A 15,678-nucleotide genomic window follows, 5' to 3' on the forward strand; every position below is an offset into this window, starting at 1 on the left:
AACTCATCTGTGCCTTGTGCCTCATCTGTGTAACAGGGGTGTTGAAGGTGCCCTACTTGTAGGGCTAATGTGAGAACTCCAGGAGTTAATACACGTAAAGTGGTTTAAGTGGTGTCTGGCAATAGAAAGCCTTCAATAAATACTAAGTAATAGGTTATAATGATTACTATATGTTCTTAAATTATACTTATGTGGTGGTTAGGGAAGGAAAAATAACTGATTTTAGTAACCTTAAGAATTCTCAAATAAAGAAGATAGTTGAGTGTTGTATAAATTTATGCATATATATGAATATGTGTGTGTATGCATACTTGTGTGTGTTTTTATATATCTATTGTGCCAAGCAAAAATAAGAGTGGCTGTGCTCCAAATCCCAAGCTGTAAGACAGGTGTAGTAGTGCAGGTGCTGATTTGGGAAACACTTAGCTGACGTGATTATTAAAGAAAGGGTAGAGAATGCTGTAGATGTCATATAGCTAATGCAACTAGATGTTTTGTCTAAGTGTCTACATGAGAGATCTGAAGCCCTTAGAAGATACATAAGCTAACTTGTTTAGCTTAGCTCTTTAAGATCCATCCCCTCCAGGATTTTATGTCTTTGTAAATACCATTCTTATGTTTAGGAAGTCCATCACCTACATCCTACATAAGTGGTCCTGCGTTGCTTCTTTTTCATGCTCTATAATAATTATTAAGATTTCCAGCCAAGATTATTAAGCTCAGAACAGTACATAACAACCCACTTCTTTCCCCAAGAATCTGAGCCTTATTAAATTCTAGCATACTGACAGCCTTTACTTTGTTTATTGTGAAGGGAAGAAAGCTAAGTCAATGAGAGAGATGACTGTCCCCTACACCCCCCGCCCTTTTTCTTTCCAGAGACATTGGGTTTTGAGGCCTTGGGTGTACAAATATTTGTAGAGTGAGCTGTAACTCTTCAAAACTATAAAGGGAGATGACCTGGGTTTCCTATAGAGTTTGGGGTGAGGATTGCCCAGATAAGTGGTCACAACTTTGACAGATCTATTACAGGATTTACGTTGCCATAGTTATAGTACGTAGACAACTAGTGTTTTATCAATCTCTTTTCCAATTCAGAAAACGTCTACCTTTAAAATTGCTGGATGTCTCTTCTGATCATTTCAGAGTTTTGAAGAAAAATTGAGATAATATATGTGAAATCCTTGAAAGTTCTGTGAAGGCCTTATAAATTGTGTCTAGTTATTATTATTGGGAATAGTGGAGAATTTATTGAACCCCCTTTTAATAAAAGTTATTAAATATTTAATAAAAGTCTTACTGCATCCTGCATAGCAAGTTAAATTCTGATACTCATACAATAGACACAGACTATGGCATAAAATTTTTCCCATGCTTCTGTATAAACCCAAGCATGTGGTATTTAAACTCTCATCCAGCCAGCTACCGCTTCCTAGTGGTAGTCAACCCAGAGGATCCATGAAACTACTAATGATAAAAAGGTCCTTCTCCACTACCTTAAGCCGCAACTAATTACCCCCACTTGCTAGAGTCCATGTCTGCATTAGCAGGCACCAGATCACACCCTTTACATCCAGCCCACACTCTGACTCACTAGATAAACATGGCTGTTCCAGGAACAATATTTTGAAATTGTGTCAGTGAACTTCATTCGTTTTCTTCTCTATTATTTCTCACTACCTTCTTGTTTTCTTAGATGAAAGATGCTTCTGGGACACCTTTTCTGTCTTTTAAGCAAACAGAGAACTGACCTTTCACTGTCAGTCCTGTGTTTGGCTGGTTCTGTCTCTACTAAACGGCAATAGTTCTGAAAATATACCCACCTTTTACCAGGAATCTGACCTCACTGTGGAAAAGAAACTATTAGCGCTGTTTGCTCTGCTCCCTTTCCTACACAAAAGTAGTCAAAAATAGGAGACTTTTTCGTTGCCAGTATTAATAGCATGTTAGAGAAACCAAGCTGTCAATTCTTATATTTTATTTGTTTTCAGAAATTGCTTTCTCACTTGTTTCACGGCAGAGCCGCCAACATTCTTCTGCCAGCTGTTGTTACTTAATCTCTCAGAGCCCTGATTTCATCTGTAAAGTGGGAGGATTGCTGTTTACCTGAAATGTCATTTTGAGAATTAAATGAGATTATGTTTATTAAATGTCTAGGAGAATGTGTGGCACATAATATGTGCTCAGTAAATTTTTTGGGGGTCTATGCAACCTATTTATTTTTTTAGTGCCAAATAAATTATTTTTACCTTCCTCTGTATATTCTGTGTGCTCTTACTAGTAAATATTAAGTCTGTCTGCTTGGTTTATCTTCCTTTAGATTGGCAATTTCTTAAGCCAAACTTCAGTTCTATCCAAAAGGAGCTCTCGTTTGGAAATAAGCATATTCTTTCTTTATCTTTGCTAATTTAGTGTCATATTTTTCCTCTTCTTGAATGTAGATTGTTTTCCTTTGGCGGTGTGAATATTTTACTTATCTGTTGCTGCATAACCACCCTGAAGATTAATGATTAAAACAACAGCCCTTTGTTATCTCCTACAATTCATGGGGTAATTAGGTGCAGCCTGACCATTCTGGCCTTGCTCAGGACCTCTTTTGCCCTTGTAATCACACCTGGGGCTGGCACAGCCACAGCAGCCTCACTCACACGTGTGGCACCTTTGTGAGGGCTGGAATCACATCTGTCTGTGTGTCTTTCTCCCCACGTAGTCTCTGCACAGGGCTAGCTTGGACTCTGTAGGGCAGCACAAATTAGACGTGTACCAAGTCTTCTTAAGGTTTAGGCCTGGAAAAGCATAACCTCCCTTCCACCTGCCTTTGGTTAAAGTGAGTCACAGGGCCACCTCCGAGTCAGCGTGGGAGGGGTCCGGCCAAGGGTGTGAGTACTGAGGTGTCTTTGAAGACTGGATACCCAGTCGGTCATAGCCTAACTCTTGAACATTACTGTTGTTCTTGTTCCCAAGGGAATGTATTGCTCACTGTGTTTCATATACCAACTGGAGTTAAATTTCCACATTGTCCAACTTAAAAATCTTCTGAGGTTAAACTACTGAAGCAAATTGTTGTAAAAGAGGGAAGACTAGTGTTGCACAAGGCAAAAATAATATCCTTTGAGCCACTAACTATTGCATCATATAACTCGAACAATTAATTTGCTTCTTCATGAATAAGAGATTGCTACTGGAGGTTAGCTGTTTCCATGGATTATAAATCGAAATGTTACCTGTGACATTTCTGTGCCAGCAGTATCAGTGTGAGCAGTTACAGCGCCAGATAAAAGACTCCGAAGTAATGCATTTCTTCAAGCTGTCTCCTCATACGTGCTCCTTCTCCCTTTCACTGCAGTTCCTTTTGAAGCAAATACAAAAGCAGAAACAGTCACACCTGCCAGTCCCACTCAGAAGGATGAAAGAGGCAGTTCAGAAATTGCGTCATCGAGCTCATCTCCCGTGAAGGAGCATCCCAGGGCAGTGGGATCATCGTTAGAGAAAAACGCCAGCAGTGCCTCTGTCCCCGATGCCCCCATCATTCTGAGCCCTCCACAGACCCACACACCAGATACATACAACCTGGTCTGGCGGGCAGGGAAGGACGGCGGGCTGCCCATCAATGCCTATTTTGTAAAGTATCGGAAGGTAATGTCTTCTTTTGTATCTCTTTCTCTTCTCACCCCTTGATGTTGTATGTGTAACACATGCATCTTGTCTTCTACATTCGGGGAGTAGCAGGAAACAGAACAACAGTGTTTGTTCTGGGAGGATGAAGTTGGGAGAGATGCCTCTGCAGTCATGCTGGGTTTATTAGTCTTAGAAAAGCGGTAAGAATGAAGTATAGTTTCTCCCCAAATAGGGATTCTAAGAACCCAAGTGACTTCTTACCATCTTTTATCAAACATTTTAACCCTCTGGGTCTAAAGCTTTACAAACCACTTTTTAAAAAGTCATTCCTCCCCTCTCTAAGACAGTAGGATATAGCTTATTCGGCAAATAAAGCAGATTCTTTTTTGAAACAACTGTTTGAACAACATTCTCTGGCATAACCTCTGACAATTGTTTTGCTTTCAAGTTGTTTTCTGAATTGTATTAGAATCTTACATTGTCTGGTCATTATGGTGAACCTTGATCCTCTCAGTTGACTTTTCAGAAAATGTCTTCTCTCCAGAGGCCTGTAATTAAGGCAAAATCAAAAAAAATCTCCTTTGTTTAATGAAACTAGTAAATTAATACAAGGAAGAGATACATTCATATTTAAAATCATTTTCTTTGTTCAAAACATTTTGGTATCATTTAACATTTTTAATATCTGAAAAAATTAACAGTGATATTTGGAAGTTTATTCACTGTTTCTAACGTGATGATTCTAGATGATAAAAGTTGTGCTGGTATCCTTCCCCGCATGAAAACTTCCATATGCTCTTGTCTCTTGGTTTCATTAACCAGAACACAGGTTGGATATCTTTTTTTATTCCTTCAGCACATAACAGTGTGAAGACATGAAGCAAAACTGCTAGAACTATATAATGCATCAATATATAATGCATATACACATAAACATATATAATGGATATTCTAATTTATGTATTTATTTTGTATATTGCATACTATCATTAATATGTATTATTATATACCTATTTTATTCTCCCATTAGCTTAGTAAGAAAGAAATATTGTTTCCATGATAAGTAAAGGAAACATCTCTGGGATATCAAATAACTTGCTTGAGGCCTAAGTTAGTGATAAATCCTGGAGCCAGGAGTCTTTTCACAGTGAGAATTCCTGACTTCTTGCTACACATCTCCCTATGTTAATGTGAAGAAATATTGTGTCTTTTTTACTTACAATGGGATATCACTTCCAAAATTAATCTAGAATTGAATGACTTCTGGTTTTCATCAAATTTAGATGGAAGGTTTTCTGCCTTTATCTCCTTCTTTAAATGGTTTCTTTTCTCTCAAGCAGCTAGATGATGGTGTTGGTGTGGTAGGAAGCTGGCACACAGTTCGCGTCCCAGGAAGTGAAAATGAGCTCCACTTGACAGAACTGGAGCCGTCTAGTCTCTATGAAGTTTTGATGGTAGCCAGAAGCGCAGCAGGTGAAGGACAACCTGCCATGCTTACCTTTCGAACTAGCAAAGGTGAGTGTAATTTCCTTAAGAGGAATGAGCTGGCTGTCTTGATGTCACTTTATTAGTAAGTGTGCTTTAGGTAGTAGAGATTCTTATATATCTAAATTCATTAAATAAGCCTATTATAGAACCTTTTTGGCCACATTTGGATGCTTGTATTATTCCATTCCATCCACTATTCCACAGATGTTTTTGAGAGCTTGTGATGTGTAAGACAGAGTAGGTGATGCAGGGAAAACAAAGATGGTGAAGACAAGGTCCATCCTAATGGACCAGTACCAGGAAAGACTTAGAAAATGCTGCAAGAGTACAAAGAAAGGCATTCTTTCTGTGGAGTAGCTTGTGAGGGTGGGTTTGATTGAAAAGTTGCCATCACAGCTTGGGGCCACAAATGAACAAAAAGATTGCAGTGAGTAGAGATGGGAATTGGGTGGAAAGGTAATTTAGTATTGATATGATAATGAGAGGTGGTATGATGATTAATAAATTATCTATTGGCTTTTGAAAAAAGCTCTTTAATTACTGAGTCTGACCAGAAAAATTATATGAAATTATATATTTCTTTTTGAAATGTATTTTGAGTTAATTTTCATGATTATTCATTAGTTTATAGAGTCTGACCTATAAACTATGTAATAAGAATGTATTTGAGTTTTTAAATAATCACCCAATTTCACTTTATGCTTTAAAAATTTTCTTAACTCACTATGACAATTTTCCCATTAACTGAAGCTCTTTAATAATGAATTTGTTATTTTAGAATGAAGAACTATGTGCAATAAAAAGAAAAATGGCTGAATAGTTTGCCAGCAGCCGTTTGGCTTTTTTACCTGTATTGTTTTCTGTGTAAATTTAAGTCAGCCTGATGAAGAAAGACAGTTTCCCCTTAAAGGTACTGGAAAAAAACAAAGCACCTTTTTAAGCCAGTTTCTCAGATGAGCTGAGATAATGTAGGTTTTAAATTTAGACACTGTAGCAGAAAAGCCTGTATTTATAGCAATGTACTAGTTATGTTTCACAGTATCTTATCTTACTTTACAAAACTTATATTAGTGTTTTTTTTTTTTTAACCTTTCTAGAGAAAACAACATCCTCAAAAAACACCCAGGTATCCTCTCCACCCATGGGCATCCCTAAGCGCCCTGTTATTTCAGAGGCTGCGGACAGCTTTGGAGTGGTACTTACAGATTCTTCTAGGCATAGTGGAGGTAAAGAGAAAAATCTTTATTTTATTCATTCTCTCTGTTTACAAATATAACTGATCTGTTTCAGATTATCTGGGGGATGGAGTGGTACGCAGTGTTTATTGTTCAGATTATATCCTACCATATATACTCTTTTATAAAGGTCCTGTTTCAATCATTTTTTAATGTTCTATATTCAAATCTTGGTAACTCAGTGTTATGATTGGCATTTCAGGTAATAAACTCAGATTCAAAATGTTCTGGTATATGTTTTTATAACTCAAAAAAAAGATTTCTCTGTCATCTCTCTGGCGAGTAAACCAAATTCATATTTCATACTCTGAAAACTTTTTTTTTTTTTTGGTGAGTTATCAAAATGTATGGCGGCACCTATAATAAGATTTAGTTTTCTGAATGATGATTGCATGTCTTACTCAGTTTTATCACTGTGTCTTGTCAGCCTTATGGATTTTAGCTGTTGTAGCAGTAAAATTTTCAAAAGCTTTCTTTTTAGTATTAAAATTTCACACTTGTCAACTCTGTAGTTAGAGCACAGTGTACTTTCTGTGATTGTGCTAACAGGTGTTCGCAGGGCATCCAGGGTAGGTGTAAACTTTCTTTCCTGAGCTTTTAAGAATTTGTAAGCTTCTCTCCCCTACATTACAGTCGTCCATGAATTTGTCTCAGACAAAAGCAGGTCACAACACTTTGAATGCCTCTTCAGTGTCATGCGCTGCTTCTGCTTGAGTCCTTTGACCTGTCAGGAACACTTCAGCTACCTTAAGCAAATTACTTTTATGAGTATCAACCTTATATGAATAGAACTGACATCTGAAAACAAAAACCTCAGACTTATTTAGCACTGTGGTAGGCACTGTATTAAACGCCAGAGCAGAACAGATCAAATAAATCTTGCCTTCAAGAAGTTTGCCATAGAGTGGGTGAGAGAGACAAGTGAACCAGTAAACGGTGTGTTGAATAATATAGACAGATTAACCCAGAGCAGTGATTTTGATTCAATTTGCCTGCGATTCTACCCCAGGTGCTTGGGGATCACAAGAGGAATATCTAAATCACCCATGTGATACAGGTAAGGGAAGCTCCCCAAGTTAAGCCTCAAAACAAGAATACAATAGCTGGATGAAGAAACAGGACAAGAGATTCTAGGCAAAGACTGCTCCTTGTGCAAAGAGACAGATAAAATGTTCTATTTCATTCAGAGATTTAGAGTTTAGGGATTTTATTTAGTGTTGCTATGGGGAATGACACTAGAGTGGGGGAGGCAGGTGGTTGCCTTGTGTATGATGTACTTAAAAATTTCATTTTTCCCTGAAACCTACAGAGAACCTTAAAGCAGAAGAGGGGGCTAGAGAAATAAGGCTAGTGACAGTGTGGATGGAGGAGGGAGGACACAGGTGACAGATCAAGAGGATTGATTCCAGTGAATGAGGGCAGAGATGGTGATGTGGGCTTGGGCAGCCGGGGACCCTTTTCTGCGAGGCAATAAGAGGTTCTAGGTGGAAATTAGGGATTCACTTCTGGAAGTCGTGAGCATAGCGTTATCCAAGCAGAGTTAACTATAAGAAGTGATTGAATAATCATCTTCACAAACAATTCAATGAGGAAGGTAGCATCTACTTTACAAATCAGAAAACTGAGACCCAGAAACTTTGTCTCCGATCATCCAGAAAGTGGTGGAACTGCTATTCAAATGCAGATATTTTAAACTCTAAGCAGTTTCTTCATCTCTTAAGGGCTGCACATTATTTCTTTCAGATATTGGAGATATTCTTCTCTGTAGAGATATTTTTCCCCAATAGCTTTCTTTCTTAATCTGATCGGTGGTGTCCTGTGATGAGTTTTAACTTCATATGAATCAACATAAGGAAGTTTTTGGTTTCCTAGTTTTTAAAGAGAGACTCACTAACATTTCTATTCATTCTGTTTCCATTGCTCTCTAACCTGAAAGGAATACAGTAAGTATCACTCAAAGTTCCCTGCTTTGAATATATTCCTCTTTTTATCCATTAAGCAATTTGTTTTTAAAATGGCACAATTTTCTCCATGCAGATACCATATGCTACATTACTTTGTTCTCTCTTACGTATTCGGGTTAAAGAGGCGTTGAGGCAGAGGGGCATTGCTGAGGAGGGGGTCGCAGGCTGGACGGGGACGGGGCTCCCTTGGCAGCCTCGCCGAGTGATGGCACCACGGCCCAGAGCGGGTCCCCCTCGTTCAGCTTGAGACACTTGATTGTTAGCTTGCCGAAAGGTAGTCAGTCTCTTGGGCACCAGCACTTTGACAAAATTCACACATGCTTCATAGGACCCAGAAAGGCAGCTTACGATTTTGTGTCATAACTGTCATCCCAACCGATTGTTACTGTCGGCATTCTTTCCTTGTGGGAACCAAGTGGGAAGCCAGTTATAACCACAGATCGCTGGGTCAGCAAGAAGAATTAGGTACATGGTTTAAGTGGCTGATGAATTTTCTCTTGGTGTTTCCACCTGCCACTGACCGTGGACCATCTTCTTGGTGGGTTAGGACATCCCTTCCCTTTGGCAGTGCTAACTGAAGACTGCCAGACATGAGCGCTCTGACCCCCTCTTTCTACGTGGTCATGTAGGTCACCTATTTTCTGGTAGCACTTTTCTTTAATGACATAGCCTGTCTTCTTGCTTTCATCCTGAGCAACATTCTCTCTTCCCATTATTATCAGCATTGATTTTATTTCTCAAATTTTATCTCTATTTTCCGCTTGCACTTTGTTTTTTAGAGTTGCATTTCTTGAGGCGTGTTAACACAGGTTGTAATAGTAATAACTAATATAATCTGCAGGTCGTTTGCTGAATATGTTTTATATTGCTTGGATGGATAAAGAAAACCAAGTAAGATAACATATAATTTTGACCATTTACTATAAATTATAACTACAGTCAGACTTGAAGCACCAAATAATACATAATTATACGTTGTTTTAGCCATGAATCCAAAACAGCATGGCCATAGTTACCACACTCATTCACTTTCAGGTTTTCAGAACTCATTATCAGGTTATAGGTTATTTTACTTTTCCTTCCATTTATTTCCTGTATTTTGGCCATTGCATTGCCCACTAGATTTTAACAGGGGCCAGGAAGATAGTCATAATATTACTAACTCTGGCAAAAAAGTTGGTGAAGAATATTTAAGGAAAACATGTTTAGGATTTGCCCCTTTTAGTTTGAGATATTTCTGCCTCTGACCCTGTGGGTTATTGAAATGAATGTTCCATCTTTAGTTCCAGAGGCACCCGACCGGCCTACTGTCTCCACCGCATCGGAGACGTCCGTCTATGTCACCTGGATTCCTCGGGCAAATGGGGGCTCTCCCATCACCGCCTTCAAGGTTGAATATAAACGGATGAGGACTAGTGATTGGCTGGTGGCAGCTGAAGATATCCCGCCTTCCAAACTGTCTGTGGAAGTTCGTAGTTTACAGCCAGGTAGTAATAGTCAAACATTTCCTTTTTTTCACTGTCAGTGCTCACTTCTGTTGCATATTTTTAATAACCTTGTAATTGTCTAGTTCTTAACGTGAGGTAATTGTATAAAAATTAGAAAGTAAACTATCAAGAAAAGAATACATCAGTTGAAAGCCACCTGTCCAGAGATAACCATTGTTTACACTTTGGTATATTTCCTTTTAGCCTTTTTTCTCTTTTTAATACAGACTGGGGCCATGTTATAAACATTATTTTATGATCCCATTTGCCCCATATGATATATATGCATTTTCCAATATCATTAAAAATTCTCCAGAAACTCAGTTTTTATGTATATTTATCACATAGGTATACCATGATTTACTTAATTTCTTTCTTTATTTCTGGGTTTTAGATGATTTCTATTGGCAAATAAGTAGAAACAGTGTTTTGGTGACTTCTTTGTGGGTATGCATGTATATGTGTTTTGCGATGAAGATATTTTAAAAGAAAAATTGCCTGCTATTTGACTGAAATTGTTTGATCTAACGATGAATCTCGGCATAGTTATACTCAGTGCTTAGTCCTACAGACAAGGGACACTTAGCCCTTCCCTGTTTGTAAATTTTGTTGTAGCTGAGGAAGCCCCCCACCCCCAGTATCTTGAGGCTGTATGAAAGAAAGTAAACCGTAAAAGAGAAAAGCAGTAATAAACTTACTTTTATTTGTTTAGGTTTCATGACCATTTTTATTTATGGACTTTTAAATGTACTTTAGTAGCAGATGCCTGTGCTTGTCTAAACAGGTGACATGAGGAGCTTGAACATGGAGGTGGGGAGTTGGGACAATGTGACAGTTTTAAATGTAGGTGAAGCTATGTAACATTTTACAAACAGAAAACACTGTCCTCAGAAGCCCAATGGTTGTTTTTAAACTATTAAGAAACTTGCTTTAGGAGTCTAATTTATTTTTTAGATTCAGATTTTTAGAAACTCACAATACTAAGAGTCTTTTAAGTTCTTAGTATGTAAGACAAATATATATCTTCTGTTTTGGTTTAAATCTGCTCCCTCTTATTCTATTATTGGTGAAATGAGAATAACATCTGCTGTCAGCCACACAGTGCGTCTTCATAAGTGTATTCACCATATTAAACTTCACTTCAGTTGTTTCTTTCAAAGGGAAAAGAACCTAGTTTTAAGCACACACATTTCAACTAATACTGTGGGTATGACTTCAGAAAAGGTTGTTAAAAAATGTAAATGTGCTCTCCCTTGCTTTCCGTCTGCCCCCGTCCATGACAGACATCACTGACCCTTGACGGCCTTCTCTCGCAGTGACTCCTAATAGGGTCTTGGGAGCCTGAGCACAGTGCATTGAACAGCCACTGCCAGTTGGTAGAATTTGGCAAGTGGGTTCAAGTCTATTTACCATACAGGCTTTCGAGTTTTTTTTTGCTGTGGAAGATTGATACGTAAGCGTGACTGTCATTTTTGAATATTGTACCTTCAGTTGTCTTATTACAGCTTTTTAAAAATTCCGTTTTCTCCCCCCTTCGAAAGGTTCAACATACAAATTTAGGGTCATTGCTATCAACCATTATGGTGAGAGCTTTCGGAGTTCGGCATCTCGGCCTTATCAGGTGGCTGGGTTCCCCAATCGCTTTTCTAACCGTCCAATAGCTGGACCCCACATTGCATATACAGAAGCTGTCAGTGACACTCAGATCATGCTGAAGTGGACGGTAAGTACTACAGCTCTTACGCGAAGGTTTCTGGTTTGGTGGTGTTAACTTAATAATTCTCATGCTACAATATCATGAACAGCAAAATTTTTAACTTTAAAGTGAGGGGACATTGCACGGTACAGATATTTGTCTAAAAGCACCTATAAATGGGGCATCACTAAAAATAAAACTGCTGCCTCCTTACCTCTCATGCAAGTGTTCACTTAATTGCCATTTCATGATTTATTCATTTTGAACCAAATATGCATTTATGGCATTGAACCTTATAAAATATGTTGCTTTGTTTTTGTTTAGCCCTGCAGTAATCTAAATGCTCTTAATACCTGTGAATACCTTTTAGTTAAATTAAAAATGGCCATCAAGGATGTTTGCAAAATGAAGATGGAAGAATATTGCCACACAGATAAATCAATCTAAATGGATATGAAGTTACATTTATTTTTGTCTTTGACAAGTCTTTGTTTCTGTTTTTTAGTACATTCCATCAAGTAACAATAACACTCCGATTCAAGGATTTTATATCTATTACCGGCCAACAGATAGTGACAATGACAGTGATTACAAGAGGGATATTGTAGAAGGTAAGTTCTTTTAAGCTGGGGTCCTAATAAAGGAGCTTTAGAGGGAAGGAGTTTATAAATATTACAAAAAACATCATCCCAGGTTAAGATAGAGAAAAAATGAGATGTTACATACACTATTAATTTGAATTTTTCCCAAAGAAAATGTTTTTGATTTAGTATATGTATAGTGTCTTACATTTTGGTTATAGAAACAGTCAATTACATAAGTGTCAGGGAGAAATGATTTGTCAGTAGTTCATCTGAAAAAAAATTGTTTTCTGTTTTGTTGAAATGAATGAGGACCTGAGTATAAAAGTCAATTGCATTCAGCCATAAAAAGGATTGAAATCTTGCTATTTGTGACAAAATGAACTTGATGTTATGCTAAGTAAAATAAGTCAGACAGAGAAGGACAAATACCATATGATTTTATTTATATGTGAACTCTAAAAAAAACAAATGGACAAACAAAACAGAAATAAACTCATAAATACAGAGAACAACTGGTAGTAGCAAAGGGGGTTTGGGAGAAGGGCGAAATAGGTGAAGGGGATAAAGAGGCACAAACTTCCAATTATTAATAAATAAATCATGGGGGAGAAAAGTACAGAATAGGAAATGTAGTCAATAATATTGTAATATCTTTGATGACAGATGGTAGCTACACTTACCATGGTGAGCATTTTGTAATGTATTTAATAGTTGAATTGCTATATTATACAACTGAAACCAATATAATATTGTATATCTACTTCAATTAAAACAAGTTTAAAAATTTAATTGCAACTTCTACCTGTTTTAAAGAATAATGTCTTAGTCAGCAGTTCCATTGAAATCTGTACTAGAAAGATCACATCTGAGCATGTTACCCACTTTTAGAGATGCTAAGAAATTGGAATATATGTAGAAAAAAAAGCAGCCAAGATAGTGAAGAGTGTTCAAACTGCTTTTCTAATTCATTTAAAGTATAATCTAGAACTTTCCATATGGTTTGAAGGCCCCACACAGTGTGCTTGGCCCTGACTATACCTTCTGCCCTGTTGCCCGCACCTCTTCCTTTCTCACTGTCTTCTGTCACACACCAGCCTTCTTCCAGCTTCTGTGCGTGCACCAAGATTTCTCTTGTTTCAGGACCTCGGCACATGGCAATCCCTGCTACCTGTGTGCTCCTCTCCCAGGGTGTGACCTAGGCACCCCACTCTCCTCCATCGTGGACTTTAATTACTTCCTCAGACAACCTTCTATTTATATGAGATACCCGCATTATAATTCTGAACCACACCCTGTATGTTTATTTCATTGACTTTATCTCAGTTTAGGTGTGTGTGTGTGTGTGTGTGTGTGTGTGTGTGTGTGTCAATGAAATTATTTGCTCAAAGTTTGTCTTCCCCTACCAAATAAATGTTAACCCCTTTGTGGGCAAGGGGATTTTTGCCCCACAGTTGTACCCCCACCCCTAAAATGGTGAAGTGTTCATTACGAATGAATGAATGAATGAATGAATGGAGTCCCAAAAGAGCAATGGACTGTCTGGGAAAATGACAACTAACAAGCAACCCGATAGCTGTGTTCAAATAGTTAAGGAAAGGAAGTAGTGTGAGAAGACCTTCTCTCATTCCGTTTCTAATGAACGGTTTCTCTCAAAAAGATAAACTCGCCAATTCTGGGGATGTTCCAGAGAAACTAGATTCCTATTTCTCAGTCATACCTCGGAAGGGATTTTTGCTTTGGGAGGAAGTCTTCTTCCAAGGTCTGTTTCCACTCACTCCAAGATTCTGATTCTTTGAAATACTCGTCCTAATGGACCATACAGCATATAATTTTTGTTATATTATTTTAAATGTTGTATCACTTTTCTTTAAACATTGTAGCATTCCTTTCCTTTTCATGTTTATCCAGTGGAATTATTTTCATAACGTAATGAAATATGTCTCATCTGAGTTTTAGTATGTGGCGCACAGTAGGAGCTCAGTAAATATTTTTCGAAAGAGAGAATGATTGTTTCTCCTTTCTTAACCTTGAGAAGTAGGAAAGAAATTAGTCCCTAAAGTCGGCCTTAAACATAAAGAATTGGGGAAATGGGGAAAGATAACTGTTAGAGGGAAACTATTCTGTGATGTCAAGGTAGTAGCTGTCTTGACCGGGAAGAAACGGGAAGAGGCCTGAGGGGAACTTTCGGGGTACCAGGAATGTTCTCTTTCTTGCCTAGCTGTTGGTGCCGTGGGTAAGTTCAGTTTGTGGCTACTCAGCGGGCTGTACCCTTGTGGAATGTTTTCCATATGCATGTTTTACTTACTAAGAAGGCTGTGTAAAAAATTAATTGAAAGAATTGTTAGTGACCCTTCTACATTTTCTTCCTAGCTAAGTCTCTGTTTCAGCTTAGCTGGATTAGGAGAGTGGGCCTCTCAGGTTTTTATTTTTAAAATCTTTTTTGACAGTGGGTAAGCATTTGTTACAAAATAGTTCTAAATGAGGCAAATATAAATAAAACAAACATCTCTCTCCCCTCCTCCCTCCTACCCTTCCTAGTTCACTCTCTAGAAATATCCACTGGTGAACAGTTCTTAAAACTATATTTTCTGGTTAAATCTTTGAAGTTTTGCAGGTTTGTGTGATGTGAATATTAAGTGCAGACATGGGGAATTACCGTAAAGGGGCCTTTGTATTCAGTAGTAGTATCTGCAAACGTGAGTTCTGCCTTATTGTTCACAGAGAACTTGTTTAGAAACGTAATAGACGGAGCAGTTAGGTTCACTGTGCTGTGTTTATTCCTTATTTTCAAGTTTATGCATTTGAAATTCTTTCTGTGGTGGTTGGAAACTATTGGCCCATTCTCCCAAACCTAGGAACAAGTGTTTATCCTTTGTATATAAAGTTTTCTTGGAAGTGTTAGGTTTCTTTTGTGTATTGATTCAAAATTGATTCAGCTTTTGAAAAACATCTGAAACTTAATTACTCTGTTAAAAAAAGAACAGTAAGAGAAGAACAATTATGTAAAATTATCCTGTCTTCTGAATTAAGTGCCACATTTAAACTGTACATTTCCAGCATACCTGTACTTTTGTGATGAGTATTTTTATTTAGTTGAGTTCCAAATAAATAAAAATATCAGTCATCCTGGTCTTTAAGTCTGTGCTTTGATTTCTCCCCTATACTAAAGTATCCTTTAAGAAAAAATTTACCTATTAAGGAAAGGATATGCTGGTTGGTTGATTTGAAGCCTAATAATGCCCTTACTTGTCTTACTCTTCAGTGATCAGTAAAAACTCTCTGCTGACACTACCTGTAATCATAGCCATCGGGTTAATCACCATAACAATGGGATATTAATCTAACAAGATACATACTATTTGAACTACTATTTTCTCTTAGTAAACATATCAGAAGCTTAGTTTGGTTCCATTTTTACTAGTGCTGTGAAAGGAAAACTTCAAATCTAATGTAGTAATTACTCAAGAGACTATTTATAATTAGGTGAGTATAGGGGCCATGCCTGGAAAGGCCTTGGGATGGGGGGTGGGGAATAGAAGTCTTTTAGAAAGTGTTTGGAATTTAGAAATAGGTCTATTGCCGTCTCAACCAGATTTTGAGTCAAGT

The 15,678-nt window shown here is 37.7% G+C and overlaps 1 protein-coding gene across 16 annotated transcripts in view; it reads left to right on the forward strand.

Annotated features, from left to right (window-relative positions):
* CDON (cell adhesion associated, oncogene regulated) overlaps positions 1-15,678 on the forward strand; it is a 94,693-nt gene that overhangs the window by 50,040 nt on the left and 28,975 nt on the right. For 13 of the 16 annotated variants that reach the window (XR_012132647.1, XR_012132651.1, XR_012132648.1 and 10 more), the window contains 7 exons: positions 3,347-3,636; positions 4,956-5,133; positions 6,204-6,332; positions 7,351-7,398; positions 9,589-9,792; positions 11,334-11,515; positions 11,994-12,099. Coding sequence is in view for 10 of the 16 variants with exons in the window: in XM_073239526.1 (XP_073095627.1) it covers positions 3,347-3,636; positions 4,956-5,133; positions 6,204-6,332; positions 7,351-7,398; positions 9,589-9,792; positions 11,334-11,515; positions 11,994-12,099 (1,137 nt within the window). In the remaining 6 variants the exon portion in view is untranslated. The remainder of the gene's footprint in view (positions 1-3,346; positions 3,637-4,955; positions 5,134-6,203; positions 6,333-7,350; positions 7,399-9,588; positions 9,793-11,333; positions 11,516-11,993; positions 12,100-15,678) is intronic. The other 3 variants (XM_073239530.1, XM_073239531.1, XM_073239532.1) reach the window with 3 other exon arrangements.

Source organism: Manis javanica, chromosome 6 (assembly GCF_040802235.1).
Source record: "Manis javanica isolate MJ-LG chromosome 6, MJ_LKY, whole genome shotgun sequence".
Lineage (NCBI taxonomy): Eukaryota > Metazoa > Chordata > Mammalia > Pholidota > Manidae > Manis > Manis javanica.